Source organism: Panthera uncia, chromosome F2 (genome assembly GCF_023721935.1).
Source record: "Panthera uncia isolate 11264 chromosome F2, Puncia_PCG_1.0, whole genome shotgun sequence".
Lineage (NCBI taxonomy): Eukaryota > Metazoa > Chordata > Mammalia > Carnivora > Felidae > Panthera > Panthera uncia.
The window spans coordinates 8,919,539-8,939,706 of NC_064812.1; the positions used below are offsets into that span (position 1 = coordinate 8,919,539).

A 20,168-nucleotide genomic window follows, 5' to 3' on the forward strand; every position below is an offset into this window, starting at 1 on the left:
ACACACACACACACACACACACACACACACACACACACACACATTTTTTTTTAGTCTGTGTGAAGCCAGAACAGGTCTGGAGGCAATAGGGCCGGGAGTCTAGCCAGGCAGGAAGGGGTCAGAAGCTTTCAGAAAGTCCTAAAATTATAGAGTTGCAAAATCTTAGAATCTTACTTTGGAAGACACCTTGGGAGCCATCTGGTTCAACTTTGCACCCAAGGCAGGACTTTTCCCCCATGGTATTTCTGGCCGGTGCCCCTGCAGCCCTGTGTGATGCATCCGTGCTGACCATAGCAGGCCACTCCACCACTGGGGACTTGTGGAGTCCAATTGGTCTGTCACTTTGAACCACTGATGCTCCTGTCTTTTGAAGCCACGCAGAAGTGCTGTCTCTCTCCCAGATGGCAGCCTACATTTGTGAAGACAGCTCTGCCCGGCCCCACACCGCAAGCTGCAGCTTTGCTCTCCCTTAGTCGTTCCTCGTATCCTCACCATGATCGCTGGCTTCGGGATCTTTCTGGGTGCCCTGCCGCCCACGGGACAGAAGTGCAGCCTTCTTCTTGGTCCAGGCTTTACTTGCATTTTAAGCTTTATCTGCAGTTGCCTCGATTCATGCTCCAGGGGCACAGTCACATCGCTTGCTGCCCCAGGACTGTTGACTGTGCTCACCCCTCTTCCTCACCTACCTAGTCCTCCTGTGCTTCAAGGACCAATGCTGTTCCCTCCTGCCCTGATGTGCTGTAGCACTCTAAAGAGGCTCCCCAGTGCTGAGGGGCCCGATGTTCCCTTCACGAGAGGTCTGACTTTGCATAGGCGCTTACCTGGGGGCATGAAGCAGTTCATGGGGATGAGGTGGGGCCCATTTACAATGTCCCTTAGCCCAGGGATCTGGCATCACATCCGTATGGACCCCCATTTGCCTTGGACTTGAGCATCCTTCCAGAGGCCCACTTTCCATGCTCCATAGAGCAGGCTCATGAAGACTGAACTTTCTCACCAACAAAAACCACCAACGGAGATGACATCTTTACTCACATCTGCCAAGGCCAGAAGTTTAGCCCTGGCAGAGACCCCAGAGACCATGTTGCCCTTCTCTGTGCCTCCCCAGCCTTCTGGGTTCTTGAACTTAATATTATTGTACGATGGGCAAAAAAAAAAAAAAAAAAAGCTCTCTTAAAAAATGGGGTGCCTGGGTGGCTCCGTCGGTTAAGCGTCCGACTTCAGCTCAGGTGATGATCTCACGGTTTGTGGGTTCGAGCCTCCCATTGCGCTCTGGGCTGACAGCTCGGAGCCTGGAGCCTGCCTCGGATCCTGTGTCTCCCTCTCTCTCTGCCCCTCCCTCGCTCACACTCTGTCTCTCTGTTTCTCTCTCAAAAATGAATAAACATTTTTTAGAAAACAAAGCTCTCTTACTGTACAATGGGCAGTTTGCATGCCTGCCCCGTGATATCACTTGTTAAGACAGCAGAGGAAGAAAGAAAAAAAAAGAACACACGAGGTCTGAGGACAAAGTTGAAGTCCCTTCGATCACTTTGCCCTCAGAGCCTTTGCGCAGAGGCTGGAAATGCCTGGCGGGTCCTCCCAGGCTCCTCTGAGAAGCCTTTCTGACCCCTTCAGGCCGCTTAGCATCCTCCTACCCCCGCATCCCCACCACACTCGACACCTGTCCCCATTGTAGCCTTTGCCACGCTGTCATGCCATGGCTGGCACGGGGGCAATCCTCGCTAGCCTGCGAATGTCCGGGGGCACGGCACTTGTGCTCAAAGATTGTCTGGTGGACGGTAGAATGAATACGCACCCCACTCAGTTTGTACTTGGTTTACGCGGCATTATTCGGAAGAATTCCTTGCCTTCTTGTTCGCACTCCCCCGGGAGGCAAGGAGGCCGGTACAGGCCTTGCCAGACAGGAGGTTGCTCTTGCTGGTTTCCCTGTGTGTGTCCCAAACACTCAGACTCACTGAAGTAGCACTGGGGCAGAAAGGGGACAAGTGCTTCCTGTGCTTTGAATCGGGGAGGCCATTCTTGGGGACACAGGCCAGGTAAACCAGCCACGGAAATGGCACTGGCCCGGCCGCAGAGGAGCAGATCAAAGGGGCCCCTCCTGCAGGGGTGTTATCTTCCTCAGCCCAGGAATGTAATCAGTCAGAAAGGGAAAACCGAGCTGAGCTGGGTCTATTCAGCCTGGATCCCTCCAAGGTCTTGGGCAGGGGCCCAGCTCCCTTTCTGGTGGCAGGAGGTGGGGATGGGGGGGGAGGGGATGGGTCCTTCCTGTGGGAGCCATGTGATAGTTTTAGAGATGTGGCCTGACACAGTGTATAATGATGGATTTTACAAAACGTCCAGAATTGCCCCAAAGTCATTCACCTGTTCATTACCCCGAGGACCCCCGCGGCACCACTAAGGCTGGGGGGGGGAATCGGCTAACACAAGCGGCCCAGGACCGGCAGGGGCCAGTACAAGCACCCAGGGCAGGGCGGGGACTGCAGCAAACGGGAGAGCCATGCCCCTGATGGGAGGGGCAGCTCAACTCTGCTCGGGGGATGGTCGCCAGGCAGAAATGTGAAGCCTGTATTTCCAGAGCTTTTTCCTCTGTTTTTCTCCGAAGAAGCTTCAAATCTGAATTTTTATATAAAATCTCCCAATTTAAAATTACTGGCTCAGTTAAAAAAATAAAAAAATAAGAAATTTCGCGCTGCAAATCAAACCAAACCCCGTCTGCTCAGTTAGCCGGGGGCCACCAGGACTCAGCCCCGGGAGCCGACACCGTCCGAGCCAAGGAGTGGCCGGTGATCTAGAAGAACCCAGGCTTTGGAGGCAGCTGAGCAACAGTCTGAAACCTGGCACCGCTGCTTGCTTCGGGCTGGACTGGCTTTTGACAGGGGATACCGAGGCATCGGAGTCTCATATCGCTCTGATAAAGCGGGAACAACGATACCGGTCGGCAGAATTGTCCTAAGTTTTGCGAGAAGAGATACACACAAAATACCAAGTGCAGGGCCCGCCACCAGGAGGCTCAGGAAGGGGGTTTGCTCTCTTCTGCCTCCCTCCCTCATGAGTTTTGAACTCGCCCTTGCTTCAGCCAGAAGACAATGGCCGGCAGCAGATAAACTTGAACACCAGCCTCGTGTTTGGGAGGCTCTGAAGGGCAGAATGCATTTGCCAATACGCTGGGGCAAAGATCAGAAAGGTGAAGGTCTAGGCCACGGTGCAGAAGACACGAGGCCAAATGCTTGCTTATGAGATCAAAGGAGGGACGGCCTCCTGCACAGGCGCCCGCCCCCGCCCCCAACTCCCACCACCCTGCTGGCAAAATTAAAGCCTCCACTGGAAAACCTCTGAAGGTTCAGAAGACATCACTGCTAACAGCATGGGACAGGAATATGTCCTCTGGCCCTAGTTTCCATCCTGAACTGGGATCTGCTGTCTGATGTGCAGTTACAGGAACAGAGAGGCCTGAGGACAGAACTTTGAGGAAGGCTTGCTAGGAGCCAGGCTTGGTGCTGGATCAGCATCACCGATATCACTGCCACCAGCTAACAACAGCCACTAATTCCTGAAGTTCAGTGCTACTTGCTTCCGTTCCCACACTTGCCCCCCCTTATGGGTACCGCTCCCTCTCTCATTTATTGCAGGGGAAACCGAGGCTCAGGGAAGGTGACTGAGGGTTGCACAGGCAGATAGAGGCAGAGGTGGGGTTTGAACCCTGCTCTCCGGGGCTGAGAACCTGCAGTTTAAACCAGGGCTCCACCCTTGGGTCCTGCAACTCTTAGGGATGCAGCATGAACTCATAATCGCCCAACTTCTATGGGATGAGCCCTATTGCTGGTGGTTTCTGTACATTATCTCAGTGGATCTGGACAAAAGCCCTGGGTAGAGAGAGGAAGAGGCTATGAATTTGGTGGCATCTGTTAAGTACCAGGCGATGTGCCAGGGGCTCTAACTGCCATGTCATCTATGATGGGATTAGTGGAAAGCAAGGTAGTTCTCCACATGATGAATCAAGGCTCTTATCAGGTGAGCAAAGTACCCATGGCCATGGAGTTAGCGGTAAGTGGCCAAAAAAAAAAAAAAAAAAAAAAATGGCTCAAGCCCTAATCTATCTGCTTTGCAATGTGGTGTTCCCTTCGTTGGGCCATGCTGTCTCCCCTGTGCCGATAGACTAACCTGCCTCTCTTCTCCCTTCCCTTCCCATCCTTTCTCTTCCTCCTCCTCCTCCTTCCCCTCCCCTCTTTCCTCCTTCTGGCTTCCACCCTGAGTTTTAGCCCCACCTAAGAAACAACAATTGCAACAGCTAGGGATAGAGTGTCTGAGACTGCACATACATTCTGTCCCTATTAATGTATGGATTTATATCGTCCGCTGCACAAAATGACCCTTTCTCAAAAGACTCTCTAGAAATCCTACTCACTGCACAATTCCAGAATAGGTACATTTTGCTCACACTCACTGACCACAGTCAGATGAAACTTGCCCTTTAATCGATTTTTGCCGGTTTGGGGATGAGGGTTGTTTTGTTTTCCAGTAGCACTGTTGACTTGGCCATGATCTCACTTTGCTTTCTGCGCCAATGGCGCCTCTGAATGGCTGTCCATATTTGTGGAATGAATAACTGGGGTTAAAAGCTAAGAGGACAGTCCGTGGCTACGTAACAGAGCGATGCTAATAAGTCCATCCACTGACTAGACCCTTGGCCTCGCCATCTTGACTCCAGCCAGACACCAAGTATATAAAAGGTTTCGGGGCCGGTACCTGGTTCTGTTGGAGACGTTGGCCCTGGTTCCGTGTCTTTTCTGCATCCCATAGACTCAGACCGAGACCCCATGTCAGAATCTAGGAGTAAAAAGAAAGTATCGCTGTCCTTACGTTGGGGTGGAAAAAGGGATCGACAACGTGGCAATGTGGAAAATCCTCACGGTCCACAGCCAGGTGCCTAAGCCAGGATCTGGGACAAATCCAGGGGCAGAGGACTGTACCCTTTGGCCATTTAGGGAACAACAGCCAACCTCTCAATAACAAAACCATGACTGTCCTCGCTTTTGAAATGATTAAGACTTGCACAGCTAACGAAATGTGTTCATAAATATTGGTCTTTAACACACCCCATGAAGGCAAGGAGGAAGATTCCCATTTTACTCTAGAAAAGAAAAATGGAACTGTGTAGAGATGAAAGGACTTATCCCAAAATATGCAGGTGGAAAGTAGGTGCGTTCGAATTTGAAAAAATTAAATAAAACCCTCAAGTTGGGAACTTGTCTTCCAGGAAAGCAGAGTGAGCCTATGGGGAGAACAGGGCATTAGACAAGCCTGTGGGAGCTTCTGCTCAGCGCTGCAAATGTCCTAGGGAGGAGAAATCCCTTCATTCTTCACCAGCTAGCTGCTTATTTATCAGAAAATTTAGGTAACAAGGAAGCACTGAATTCGGAGCCAGAGTCTGGGTCCCGCCCCCAGCAATCCCCGGGGGCACATCGCTGACCCTCGCCACGCTTTGTTTTTCTTGTCTGCAAAATGGATAAAATGTCACCCCCTTATATAGCCACCTTACAGGGACGACCGAGACAGAAGTGTATAATCTCATTAAATCACTATGTATAATCTCATTAAATCCACTATGGTGGACACCCTCCTTTCCTTCCTCTTCCTCATTCTTCCTTCTGCCCTACCTCCGTCCTCACCACCACTGGCATGAGTTAGCAGCACGGATGCACGGGGCACTGCTCCCCGCACTTCACCTGCAACTACCTTGGCTGTGCTCACAAGACCCTGGAAAGCGAGAGCTCTTACCGCCATGTTGCCCACCAGAAGCCAGGGCCTGGGGGGGGGGGGGGGTGATAACTGACGTGCACCAGGTCACAAGGCGGTGGGTAACGGAACCAGAAATCATACCTGGGGACTCTACCCCATGCCCTGCGTTCTTTCCCACGATCTCAGCTCGTGGGCACAGAAACAGTCTTGTCTCTAAGGGGACCTGACGTGGGTGAGGAGGGATCAAGGGAAGAGGAGGGAAGTGATGTAGGGGCGGGATCTGTCCTCACCCTCCCGCTAGCCCCATGGCCATGGCTTGTAAGGGTCCACTGCCCGAGGCTGGAGCCCCCACAGTGAAAGCTGTGCCTTAGCTCTCCCTCTCATCCTGCTTCACTCAGACTCCTCTCCTCCACGATGTCTTGAACCATCCCGTGTCCCGGGCTCTGAGTAGGCACTTGGTCGATGTTGGGTAAACTCAGAGGAGGCAAACGAAGCAGTCAGGAGATGCCAAACGGGCACTACCAGAAGCACTCCCTGTAAGCAGGGGTCAAGGCACCACCACGTGTCCTGCCCCCTCACCCTGACCTCAGCGTGGCCGTGGCCGTGGCCCCTGGGGAAATGCCTCCCTAGTCTGCTGGGGCCTCAGAGCTCCCATCCTGTAGCAAGGGCAGCTTGTGGGCAGCGAACGTGACCTCACAGGAAGCCATGCTTCCTTCCCCCATCCCCTCTGGGGTTTCCACACTTTCCATTTTTCTTTCTAAGGTTTGGTATCTTATCTGATGAGAGCCGAACCCTTCTATGCCACACAGAGCCCTCACTTGGAAAGCAAATCTCTACAGTTGTCTCTCTGGGGAGCAGAGTGCCCTGTGAACGAGAGGTGGGGCCAGACAGCCTCACGTAATCAGGGTCCCGCTCCCTCTCCCCCAAACACATATCCACAGCTCACCTTTCCAGAGATAAACCTGCTGGAAGCTGGTAACGGCATCCTGAGTTCCTTCCAGGGCTGCCGGAACTGCAAAGGGAGAGATTTATTTCCATGAGCTTCGATGTGCTTGTTCTCACGGGGGACCCGCCATGGCCACGCTGACCCACCGCTCCCACACGGGCCCCTCTTGCCTGAGAACTCTATTTCCCACCGAGGCGCACTCAAAGAGAGAGCCTCGTGGAGCGGTCTTCCAGATCTCTGGTACAAAGCCAGAGCTGGTCGGACCCCAGGTGTCTGGCTCAGGGCATCAAAGAGACGGTCGTGGGGAGAGGCCATGAAACCATGAGACAGAACATTACCGAAGGCACCGGGGATTAGCCAAAAGAGAACCAAGCCCACGGAGACCCTGGGGCTGCGTCCATCATCCCTGTCACTTCAGTCCTCTGAGGCTCTGGCCTTGGGGGAAAATGGGGATGATGATGGGAGGCTGGGAATACTTTGAAGTGTCTTCTGTATCCTCAACATTTGATGCGCACCCTATGGTTGGTAGCTGCCATTATTTAATTCGTTACTAATATTATTCAGTGTCCTTTTCTGCCAAACGACACTCCTCCGGCATCACCCCTGGATGAGACCGGCTTTGCCACACCATTCCTTGATGGTCAGGGCAGCCTCTCTTGCCTCCGCTCAGCCCTAAGACCCTGCCAATCCCCCTGTGTTATGAGAGGTTAAGAAAAGAGCTCAAAAAGTACAGATTCTGAGGCAGACAACCCCACACGTGGCAGGAAACACCTGGCTCAGTCTGAGACATGAAAAAGTGATCACGTCTTGTTCACTATTATTAAGAACCATGTATTATTATAGCGAATTATTGTTAAGCATCATTGCCATTTGCCCAACACTATGAGGAGCACTTTCCAGATATTGCTTCATTAAACCTCATAGGTAGGCATTTTTTGCCCCTAATTTCCAGGTGAAGGTCAAAATCCAGAGAGGTCAATGCCAGAATTCAAACACCACTTTCTAGGCTCCAAACCCCATGCTTTCAATCACCTCACCAAAGAGAGGATAACATATTTTAGAATTCTGCCCCTCCAAAATGGCAAACATCTGTAAAGTTTCTTGTGTTTAGAGAGGTGTTTAAAGAGGTTTAAAGAAGTTCAATTAAACAGTGACCTATTTGGGAAATTCAGCTATTAAAGTCATGAGCCCTTCCCCACCAAGAATTACCATGCTTGCCCCTCCCCCCATGGGGCATGGCCACCCTATGCTAGGCCACGGGGGTGAATCAAAAATATTGAGCTGCACTTCCACTTGGTTTTCCTGCTAAACTGGGAATAAATAACGATTCTAGAACATCTCACGCTACCCAATATTGGGATTTCATGTTGCCTTAGAAGACCTACTCATGATTCTCCCAAAGCCCTCTTCAGAGGGTGGATGTCACTTATAAAACTTTGGGCAAGTTAAAACCTATGATATCTGGAAGATAGAGACTTGGATCTCTGAAAATGTGACATTCACTCTACACAGTACAGAGGAGCCACTGTGTACTCCTCCAACACCAACACCGAGCAGGGGCTCGATCTGTTCTCCTTCCGCCGTCTTTCCTAATCACATTTGCTTATGATGAAGGCCAGACTAGGGGACTTTGTCCCAAGACAAATTAGAGAATTTGTGTCTTAAGTCTTTTTACACTAAATATATTTGGCATACTGACTCTTCAAAAGGATGGAGAGTAGAAAGAAAGAACGAAAGAATGAAAGAACGAGAGAAAGAACGAGAGAAAGAAAGAAAGAAAGAAAGAAAGAAAAAGAAAGAAAGAAAGAAAAAAGGAGAGAGAAGAAAGAAGGAGGGAAGGAAGATGTAAATATAGATATATAAATATATGCCTTTGGTAACATAAATGTCAGTAACATAAGTAAATAAAGTTAATACAATTTTCAAAATAGCTTAGGCCATCCATTAGGATTCTTACTTATCCTGTAAAAGTAGGAGACGCATCTTAGCGGAAGGGTGCTTTAGTGCTCTCAAACCTGAGACTAAAACCAAGGACCACTTCATGACGTACTTTACCATGAGGGGTACTTGCATTTGGATCAGGGACCCTCAACAAGTATTAGTTCACATCCACACCCCTGCTTCTTCCCAAGAGCAACAATCTCTCATGGATTTCTTCACCACTCGGCAGTTCCCATTTCTGACTTGGGTGAGTTGGTGAGACTCTCATGTGGTCCAGAATATCTTGACGATGTGTGCTGAGTAGGTCCTGCCTTCATGGAGCGGCAGGGAAAATCACAGGTGCCCTCCATCACCCGGGGGGGGGCGGGGAACAGGTGCTCCACACAGGTGCACACAGATCTCACACTGTACTGGGGTGGGGGGGACCAGAATGTACTGTGCTGTGATGGGAATGGGACCTTCTGACCCACTTTTTATTCATCTCGAGGCAAAGGAGCCCTGTGACTTCTAGCCTGGAAAATATGGCGAGTCTTAATCTCATCCTCGGTTTTTGCCCATTTCAACACAGCTCAATCCAGTGGAATTCAGGTAAATTCAGCACACGAACACCGAGCACCTTGGTCGATCCAGAAAACCACCTGACCAACATCTAAGATTGGCACGTAGGTGTCTGTAAGTCACACAGAGAAAGTGATGATGCCTTGGTCATTTTAACTACGGATATGATTGCCCGGTCTCCACAGGGGTGCGCAGGAAACGCGGGGACGAAAAGAATGGCTCTGCGCCCTCTCTTGTCTGCCCCATCTCCCACCCCATGTCCATATCCATACTTACCTCCTCCATCTTTCCAGATCGGTCGATGGCGCCCCCTCCTTCCTGCTCACCTTCTAGGAGCCACCCTCCTCCCCGGCATCAGTCTCCACATCCAACCAGCCTGTTGCCTAAACTAGTCTCAGATCCGCCCCTGCCAAGGGACCCACCACCCTTTCACACGGTTTTAACACCTCTTTTGACACGATTAGATTTTCACTGGTTCCCTTGACTCCTTCCCACCCCCACCCCCGACCGAGCCACACAGCACCCGGGTATCCTTCCCGAAAGGCCATCCTACCTCCCGTCTTGCAAGAGCTGCTACACGTTTCAGAATTCCCTTCCCTGCGATCAGGTTCTTGACAGTGTGAGCAGCCGCCCGGCGTCTGGAAGGTGCCCGTCTTCCCAGTTACGCCTAACACGTGCTTTCAGGCCCCTGCGTCACTGCGTGTGCTTCTCCTCTCCGCTAAGACCTCCTGTCCCCTGCCACCCGGTTAACCTCTCCATTCACCCTTTAAGAATCAGGATCTGCATCACCTCCTTCTAGAAGGCCCCCACAACCCTCCTGGCTGGGTTATGTACCCCTCCTCTGGATTTCCGCAGCACTCAACAAACACCTCTGTCTTTAAGCTCACACTTGACTGTAATCGTCCTTGAATGTACTAGAGCTTTCCGAGGTTGGGAACTGGGCCTTCTTCATCTTGTATCACCCACACCGAGCATAATCCCTGCTGCAGAGCTGTCGTTGATTGCAAGAAGGAACACAGAACGGAAGCCAACGTTATGCCTCCCCTTCTCTGCTAAGCAACATTCTAACATAAAACAGGTTTCTTTAAGTTTATTTATGTATTGTAAGAGAGAGAGAGAGTGGAGGGGAGTGGCAGAGAGAGAGGGAGAGAGAGAGGATCCAAGCAGGCTCTGCACTGTCAGCGCGGAGCCCGATGCAGGGCCTGAACCCACAAACCATGAGATCACGACCGGGGTGGAAATCAAGAGTCGGACGTTTAACTGATGGAGCCACCAGGCGCCCCTAAAGCAAAAACAGTTTTAACTGTCCAGACATTTGTCCCATTCCTTCCGTGATAGTTGAGTTAGAACATCCCTGTTACACAAACAGGTCTCCACACTGACTCATCGCCTCTCTCTCGGTAATCAAGGCAGCAAGAACGCATACACATTTAGAAGTTTTGGGGTTTGGCACGGAGCCTGATTCTTGGGGGTTGATGGGTGCTGTGTGGTCTTAATATACTTCAAAACACTTCTGCAGAGGTCATGTGCTGTGTCTGGGGTGGGAGTGGGGGCTCAGTTTGAATCTACAGCCTGAGAGTGGGCAGCGTCCTAAGCCAGAAAGCCCAGGTTTCAGAGCCCACTGTATATTCTTTGCGCCTCCTAAACAAACTGCACTCTCGAATCCTTGTCTCAGGCTCTGCTTAGTGCTAAGCACATGACAGCTCCTGTAAATAACTAGGAGGGTCAGCCTATTTATAGATGCTCATTAGACATCACCTCCAAATGCATTTAGTGACAAAGAGCATCACAGATGCACTGTTAAGTTTTTCCACCAAGCTCCCGGCACCCCAAGACAATAGCAATCACTGATACAAAACAGACTCCTGGGAAGGGGACGCCAGCCATCGGCCTGAGCCTCACCATTGCCCAAAGCATGAAGCCTTTGGGATTCAGGATAAACCCAGGGGTGTTCTGCCAAAGCCTGTGTTTTCCTGTCAAATGTCAACCCTCTGTGGACATTAGGGGACATTCAATCTGCCTGTTCTCATTCATTTGCACTTCAAGACATTGTGAGAAAGGAACCATAAGCCATTCCAGAGCTTTCCAAGACTTTCCTCTTAGAACAGGGAAGATGGACCCAGCCAGCACCAAGTACTTGAAACATCCAGAGATGCCCACTGGCAACGCGGGAGATGCCGACCGTGGGTGGGTTCTGATCTTGAGGGAGATGTTTAAACAGAAATCTGATGATGGGAAAGAGAAACCTCACAACCAGGAAAAGCACTGGGCCTTCGTATTGGATAAAACGGCCTCTCCGTAATTTGTGGAGTTTTTTTGTGGGTGTATTTGTTTGATGTGAACTGATATTTGTTTGGCTTAGCAAATGAAGAGAAACGTGCTAAAGAGGCATTCTGGGGGCGCCCGGGGGGCTCAGTCGGCTGGCCGTCCAACTTCAGCTCAGGTCATGATCTCACGGTTCATGGGTCGGAACCCCGCGTCAGGCTCAGATCCTGGAGTCTGCTTCAGATTCTGTCTGTCTGTCTGTCTCCCTCTCTCTGTCCCTCCCCCGCTCATGCTCGCTTCTCTCTCTCTCTCTCTCTCAAAAATGAAGAAACATTAAAAAAATTTTTTTAAAATAATCCTCAAAGTAGAACATGCAGGGAGCTGACATTAATGACCCAATGTCTGGAGGAGACAAGCCCAGAGAGATGGCCGAGGACCAACATTCTTCATCACTGGACTCCTGAATTTGCTGGAATCACTCAAGTAACCCAAGCAAGTGGCACCAAGGGGGCGGTGGGGAGAGCTTTCGCTGATAGCCCTGGTCTCCCAAGTTTAAGGTGCAGGTGCCAGCAATGACAGTTTCCTTAAGCACGCCACATCACAGCTGTGACTGCACTCTCGTGGGTACAACTGTGAGGCGACCAGCTGCCTCCCCCAAGTGTCAAAAGCATCAGTGAGCAGCTCGGTGTGAAAGCGTTTTAGAAAACGCAACACGGATTCTGACGTGCTTCCCGTTTGATTCAGTGTATTCCACTGGGTTACAATTTCCCACAAATGGCAATCGATTCGCTTATACACGTCAAGGCTGATTCTCCATTAACCAGGCCAGCTGTTGAACCAGCCCCCTCGAAGGACCTGCGAGCTGACGAATGAAAGCGGACGTCCAGACCAGAAGTCCTACAGGGTGCCTCTGCGGGATGTGCCGTCAGGGGACCCGCGACTTGAGGTTCAGAAAGCAATGCCTTCAACTATGGCCTAGAGGGAATATGAGCACTTCACTCCGTAACATACAAAAAAGCATACCCCCATTTTACAGATGGAGACACTGAGGCTAGGAGAGGTTAATGTGTATTCGAGCGAGGCCGCGGAGCTGGAGGAGAAAAGCAGAATTCGTGTCCAGTATTTTCAGGGCAGGCCACTGCTCCATAATCTCTAGTATCTACTGAGTGCCCACCTCGCTGCGAGCATCACTCCAGGGCCTCATCGCACACTCCTCCCTTAATCCTTCCAACCCCCCTAAGGGCCCAAAGTCATCATTATCTGCACTTTATAACTGGGAAAGCCAAGGCCCAGAAAGGTCATACAATGAGCATAGGCAGCCACACTGGGATTTGAATCCGGGGTCTAATTCCAGAGTGTGTATTGCCGAGACCATCTAACCAATGGCTAAATGGGAAGGCAGGGGCTGAGAGGGGCAGAGCTCGTCTTGATTGTCCCCAGCTCCTTCCCATGTGCTTTCGATCCTTTCTGTGGCCTCCCCTGCTGCCATCTGGATCCATGGAATCCTCACTCCTCTTTCCTTCTATCAATATCTGTTCTTAGAAAAGAAATCTATCAGCTATTCACATCTTAGTAAGAACTTAAATCTCATTTCTTTTCCCAGGGATTAATTGTACTTAGAGTGACCAATTACCACGACAGGAAGATTTGTGCCCTGTTGTTCCCAGTTGGAGAGGGCCTCCTGATCCGTCTGTGCAATAAGGCAACTCTTAATTTGGAACATCATGAATATACCTCAGGGTGCCTGAAATCCCCATCCAAGCACACCCTTCGTAAAACTTAGCCCACACCACGGGTGCCTGGGCGGCTCAGTCGGTTAAGCGTCCGACTTTGGCTCAGGTCATGGTCTTGTGGTTCCTGGGTTCAAGCCCCACACTGACTGTGCGGAGCCTGGTTAGGATTCTCTCTCTCCCTCTTCCTCTCCCTCTCTCTGTCCATCCCTTGCTGGTGTTCTCTCTTTCTCTCTGTCTCTCCCTCTCAAAATAAATAAATAAACTTAAAAAAAAAAAGAAAAACTTTGCCCACATCAGGGGCGCCTGGGTGGCTCAGTCGGTTGAGCGTCCGACTTCGGCTCAGGTCATGATCTCACAGCTCGTGAGTTCGAGCCCCTCATTACTGTTTGTTCGGAGCCCACGTCAGATCCTCTCTTTCCCTCTGTCTGCCCCTCCCCCACTCAAGCTCTCTCTCTTTCAAAAAAAAAAAAAACCATGAAAAATATTAAACAAAAAGAAACCTTTGCCCACACCTCAAAATACACACAGACACACAGAGCACTGAAAGAACCCGAAACTTCAAAAGTCATTTGGTAATCACTCCTTCTCAGGGAGGCCAGACAAGGACACATTCTTTATTTCTTGGGCACACACCAAGCACATGCTCCATGGTAAGCAATTCCCTCTGGAGTTACTGCCCATAAACATATCATACGTCTCTCTTCAAATGCTTGTTTTCACCCTGGGCTACCTCTCAGAATAATGGGTACCATATGTTCACTGTCTACCATATAAATAAGTTACTTGATTTTATTTACCCCCCAAAAAACTAAGCCTCATGGAATCCCACCTAATCAGGCAATATTTTTTGTTCAGGCTTTGGTAAATAGTCACTCCACAGGTGTTATGTGTATTCTCTACGCCAGGTTTTATGCTTGATGCTGTGGATCCAGAAATTAGTAAGACACGGCCCAGGTCTTTAAAATAGCAAAACGCAGTGACAACTTTAAGAATGATAATAATAGTATCTAATATCAGTACTAAGTGTCAGACACCCTACAAAGTCCTCAAACAGGTATATTATCCGCAGCGTCCACTACAGAGAAGTGGGCAAGCCCATCAGCTTTAGAACCACATCACCCCGTGTCGGGTCCCCGCCCTTCTACCTGGAAGTCCTGAGCCCGTAAGAAGACTTCGCTTTCTGTGTGCCTCAGTTTCTTCAGCTGTAAAACGGGGAGCCTTGGTAACAGTGCCTCCCCACAAGCACCGTGTGGGGGGTACGTGCCTTAGCAGTAGCCGGGGCCTTAGAGCAGGGGCTGGCTCATCGCACGCACGACGGGAGACGCGTCTGTGATTACCGCCAATATCTTCCTTTCCGCCAACACCGCAGCCCGGGGAGACGGGTCCTGTCCTCACCCCATTTTGTAGACAAGCCATCAGGCCTGAAGACCTTTACTGACCGGCCCCAGGTCACACACGCGGGGTCCCAAGCTGGGATTCACCACCACAGGCACACTCCCGGCTGGCAAGTGAGACCCGTGGACAGGCAGAGGCACACCTGCAGGGCACTGCCCCCCGCACGGCCCCCTGCACTGCCCGACAGAGGGATTCGTAAACTGTGTGTCATGCTCTGCGGCGGAGGAAGCAACAAACTCTACAGGGTAGTCAGGGAGGGCGGCTGGAGGAGGTGGCAAGCTGTCTGCCACTAGAACCCCAAGAGCTGCCATCCACTGAACAACAGGTCCTGCAGGCTTCCCCTGGAGGCAGGAGACGGTGGCCGCCACGTCCTGCAGAGACAGGAATCTCCAAGGGCTCTCTGACCTCCCCGCAGCCCCTTCCCCGCCCTGTCCAGCCGACACCCGCGCGGCTTTCACCCCTCCCGTCGCAGAGGGTGGGCTGGGACCACGTGCTGGCAGGAAAACAGAGAGGGAGCCAGGCTGCCACCAACCTCACAGAGGAACCGGGAGCGAGGGATCCCTGGGCCCTGTTCTCACTATAAACTCCGACTGTTCGGGTCGGAAGGAAGCTCCCAGGCCACCTCGTCAGTGCTTCTCCCGCTTCTCAAACTCAGCAGGCATAGCACGATCCTAGACAGCTGGTTAGAACACACTCCTGGGGCCACCGTGGGGGTCCGGGACAGGACCTGAGAAGTTGTGTTTCTAAGGAGCTTCTGGTGATGCTGAGCCCGCCAGTCCTGACCGCACTGAGTCTTGCTGCTGTGGTCAGTCTCCAGCTCAGGACTCTTCCCTGAGGGACACCTGCCGAGAGGGCAGGGCTGGGGCGGGCAGAGAGGAGATCTGACTGGCCGCCTCGCTAATGCCTATCCCTGTGAGATGAGGGGGCGGGCAAATGATCTCAGAGCGACTTCTAGATCTAAGGCTTCTAGGCTTGTGGGAAAGGTTGGAAGAGCTTCTGAAAGAAAGAAGAGGAAGGCACGGGCCGGATGGTGATTTCTGTCAATGGAGCCCATGTGGGGGGGGGGGGGGGGGGCACAGTCTCTTGCACCCCTGTAATTAGAATGGGCAGTGTGGCTGGTACCGGGACCACCTGCAACAGGGTAGCCTCCCGGCGGAGCCAGCCCCCCCCTCCAGCCACCCTGGGGTCTGCGAGTTTTATGCAGCATCTTTGGTCCAGTTTCTTTTCAGAAGGAGAAATTTCTCAGGGTACAAGGAGGGCTCTCAGGGGAGGGGCGGCGGACCTTGCTGCTGAGGAAAATTCCTTCTGAAGGAACGTAAGCCGAAGGCGGAGACTTACTCTCGAACTCCTGGCCTCCCAGCCGCAGTGTCGCCGGGCGGCTCCCCTGGTCGTATGTCACACCAGGACACGTGGCATTAGCCCGGGCTTCCGTGGGGTCCCTCCAGTCTTTGACGTTGCAAAGCAGGACGTCGGGGGAGCTCAGCAACCCGCAGATGAGGGGGCCTGCAGAGTCACGAGAGGGAAGAGAGGCTGACGTGATAGAGACAGGAAGGGCCCCCGCCCCCAGGGACTCACGTCTGTGCCCCGAGAGGCTTGGAGGATGGGGACAGGTAACAATTCCTCAGGAGCACAGAGGGACCCTGGAACTCAGGAGCCTGGTCTTCAACTGGGTTACTTTTCCCTGATAGGCCTGCAGTTGCCACAGGGGCAAATTCCCCAAGGAAGAGCCACCAGTGTGACTGCCGAACTTTCCTTGTGCGTCAGAGGCCTTCTTCGTGGGTCAGCAGCAGTGACGACACCTCAACACCACTGGGGGTCTCGGTGCCAGAATCCTCTGTTCTCCTCCTCTACCCCCACCGCATGCAGAGCTTTTTTCAGACCTGGAGCAAATAAACAGCAGCCCCCCGCCACCCCTCACATACACACACGCACACACACGCATCAACCTTGAAGGGACTCAGATTCAAACTAAGGAACTATGAAAAACCAAGAGCCCTGCACCAACAGCACAAACTTCCCTATTAGGAAGTGAGCTCCTCGTCTCCGGAGGCATTCAAGCACAGGCTGTGTGCCCGCGTGTCCGGGACGTACAGGGAGATATCTCTAACTAGGGGAGGCACCAGACCATTTTGTCTTGAATATATAAATATCCAAAGTTTTATTTTTTTAATGTCTATTTATTTATTTTGAGGGATAGAGTGAGCACATGAGCAGGAGAGGAGCAGAGACAGAGAAAGAGAGAGAGAGACAGAGAGAGAATCCCAAGCAGGCTCTGTGCTGTCAGTGCAGAGCCAGACGTGGGGCTCAGTCCCACAAACCGTGAGATCGTGACCAGAGCCGAATTCAAGAGACACTTAACAGAGCCACCCAGGTGCCCCTATATATCATTTTGATAAATAATCCCATTAGGTAGTATAGTTGTTAAGATTCTCCTGAAAAAAAAAAAAAAAAAGGAAATACTCATTCCATAATGCCATTCCCCTCCTTATCCTCATTTCTACCCAAAGCCAGATAGCATTTCTAACTCATCTGTCACCAAATTTCCCCAAAGTAGATGCCTCAGACACCTGCCTTATGAATTTGATGTCCTGTCCTCCCCCCCCCCCCCCCTGGCCACTTTTAACCTGCAGTTGCCAAAAAATCAGCAGCAGCAAGAACAGCAGGTGTGTAAAACACCACCTTCGAGGCTCTCTGACTGGTGGTTCTCAAACCAGGGGGCTTCGACCGATCCGATCGACAGCACAGGGAGAGTTCTGAAAATGCTCGTTCCTCAGCACCAACCACAGGGTTTCTGACTCTGTAGGTGGGTAGGTAGGTTGTAGGTCTTGGAGGGGTGGGAGGTGGTGACATTTGGGAATTAGCATTTGTAAACAACACCACAGGTGATTCTGGTGCACGGATGGATTCTAGAAACCCTCGCCTCTTTAGCCCAGTTCATTCCACAGATGAGGAAGCAGAGGCATGGGAAAGGGGACTGGTTTTGCTAGCTACTGAGGAATAGCCAGCCGGCAGCGAGGGCCTGGGACCTCAGTGGGGGCCGGGAGGAGCCCGCTGAGGGCCCAGAGGAAGTCTGAGCACTAGGGCCGTCCTCTCACAAGCCAAGACGCAGACTCATGGGATTAAACAAGAGGCGGGTAGATTTTTCCTTCTGCTCCAGACCTTGGAAAGCGAAACCCACGCAACTTTGTCCTTTAGTGCTAAAGTGTCAACGAGATCTCCGTGTGTCTGAGACATGGGTGCCAGCTAGAGACTGGAAGTCCCTTTGCTGGTCACACACTGCCCGCTTCGGGTACACGCCCGTGTACCATGAGCCGCACGAGGCCCTCTGAGCCCCGCTTCCAAGAAGCCCCCACTGACATGTAGGTACAGAAGCCTCACGAATTGTCCTTACTAGTCAGTGGAAACAAAGCCACTGAGGCAGGGGGAAGGGGGGAATCCACCAGAAAGTTAAATGACTTTCCAGACCGCGGTAGCAGGATTCTGTTCCTGGCCATCGGCAGACCCAGCCAGCGCTTTCATAATTTAAAGCTCCAAATCTGCCCGTCGGGCAAGACTGGGGAAAACATCTGCCTTGATGTTTTATGTGTGTCTCGAGGAGAGCTTAACTCGCGGCGCTGTGAGGTGGTCGGTCAGCTGGGCATAAATCACGGATCACAGGTTACGCTTGGAGAAAAAAGCAAGCGAGCTGCTAGCCAGAAATGTCATGGAAAAAAGGATTTTGTGGGCTCACTGTTCCATGGAACACAATAATTCTTCCATATAGGATTCTAAGGAAAGCGAAACGAACCTTCCGACTTGAAAAACCATATGGTTGGGTGAGTAATGGAGCATCTGGGGAAATTGTGGTATCCTCGGAAAAGAAGGCAGAAGGCATCCTTGATTTGAACCGCAGTGTTTCCCACATACACGCGCTGACACACACGTCCATGCTTACACGTGTCTGTGTGGGTTTAATCTCTCTGTCTCTGCATATACTTTTGCTTACCTAAACACTAACACGAATGCACATCATGTAATCACAGAGCATCGGGCCTAAAAGGAATTTTAGAATCTAACTTGGTCCAGTCCAGGCTCCTGCCCTACCACTGCGACACTTTCTCGTTCGGCCCCCGCAGACCGCAGGGAGCTAACCTCAGCGTTTTCAGCAAACACCCTGTGTGAACCCCGGGCAGCATTCAAGTCTGTTGACAAAACTCCTCCACGGGTCACCCCTCTGCACCACGGCTTCCGTGAGGCACCACCCTCCCGGGTCTCTTCCCTGCCGTCTGGCCGCTAGTTCTCCGTCTTCTTCGAAGGTTCTCCCTATCATGTAGGTGTTCACCAGGGATCGGCCCCCATCACCCTTGATCTTCTCACACCCCGGGCCCGCCCCCAAGGAAATCCCACCCATACCCACGGTTCTGATACCTCCTCGACACCGGGAACGCACGCCTTTCCGTCTCCCGCCCTGACTCCCCCTCTGAGCTTTGGATCTTCGTCCCCAAAAGCTCAGTCCCACCTTGTGACTGTCTTAAAGCGTTTCAAACCTAGCACAGTGTAAATGGGTTCATGACCTTCCCAAATCTGTCTCCCGTTACCAAACCCAACATCTCCCATCATTCACTACACAAGCAAGCTATCTAGGCGAACAAGTTGGAGAGCCAAGAGTGGTCCTCAATACTCATGTCCAAAGTCCTGTCGGTTTGTCTGCTATTGATACCTTGAATCTGTCCCCTTTTCTTCATCTCCACTGCTGTCCCCTCAGCCCAAGCTACCCCCTCTCACCTGGACGGCAGGGTGTAACTCCTCACCGAACTCCACATCTACTCCAACTCCCCATCTATCACCTTCTCAAGACAAAGTGTCAAAATCCGTATCTGATCATGGCATTCCTTTCCTTCACACTGTCATTAGCGGGGCACCTGGGTGGCTCAGTTTGTGAAGCGTCCGACTTCAACTCAGGTCATGATCTCACAGTTCATGGGTTCGAGCCCCGCCATCGGGCTCTGTGCTGACAGCTCAGAGCCTGGAGCCTGCTTCGGATTCAGAGTGTCTCCCTCTCTCTCTCTCTCTCTCTCTCTCTCTGTCCCTCCCCCACTCACACTCTCTCTCAAAAAAACATTGTTTTTAATTTTAAAAAAATACTTTCAAAGGCTTACAATTATTCCTCGAATCAAAACCACCTCTACTGAAGCCCACGGGTCTGCCTAAGCTAAGCGGTCACCTCGTGTTGTGACTCCCCACGCCGTCTCCACGTTGTATATCCTGGCTTCCGCGACCCTGCGTATTCCTGTCAGACCCCGGGTCCTGGCACCGGAGGGCCCCCGTCCTCACTGCCACATTAGTTACCTCCTTGGACCTGCGCAAGGATGAAGCCATCACAGCACGAATCACGGTCGCACGCCAGAAGACAGAAGAGATGAGCCCCGGTCAGATCGGCTCCCGAGGCTGAGAACACGACGGCCCCGTAGGTTCCAGAGAGCGCGTTTTGGAAGCCCGTTGGCTTGAAGCTCTTCCGGCTTGTTGTGGTGAATTCTTGGCCTGGGGAAAAGGCAGAGAAAAGTTTTTTTCAAAGATCTGAAAACAGTTCGGAGTCCGCCACAGTTTAC

The 20,168-nt window shown here is 51.7% G+C and overlaps 1 protein-coding gene across 1 annotated transcript in view; it reads right to left on the reverse strand.

The window, feature by feature from the left end:
* The window catches only part of TG (thyroglobulin), a 149,598-nt gene that overhangs the window by 57,764 nt on the left and 71,666 nt on the right, over positions 1-20,168 (reverse strand). Inside the window, exons 26-29 of the mRNA XM_049633747.1 lie at positions 19,909-20,100; positions 15,919-16,083; positions 6,689-6,754; positions 4,750-4,830 (exon numbers count right to left, since the gene is read on the reverse strand). Of these exons, the coding sequence (XP_049489704.1) occupies positions 4,750-4,830; positions 6,689-6,754; positions 15,919-16,083; positions 19,909-20,100 (504 nt within the window). The remainder of the gene's footprint in view (positions 1-4,749; positions 4,831-6,688; positions 6,755-15,918; positions 16,084-19,908; positions 20,101-20,168) is intronic.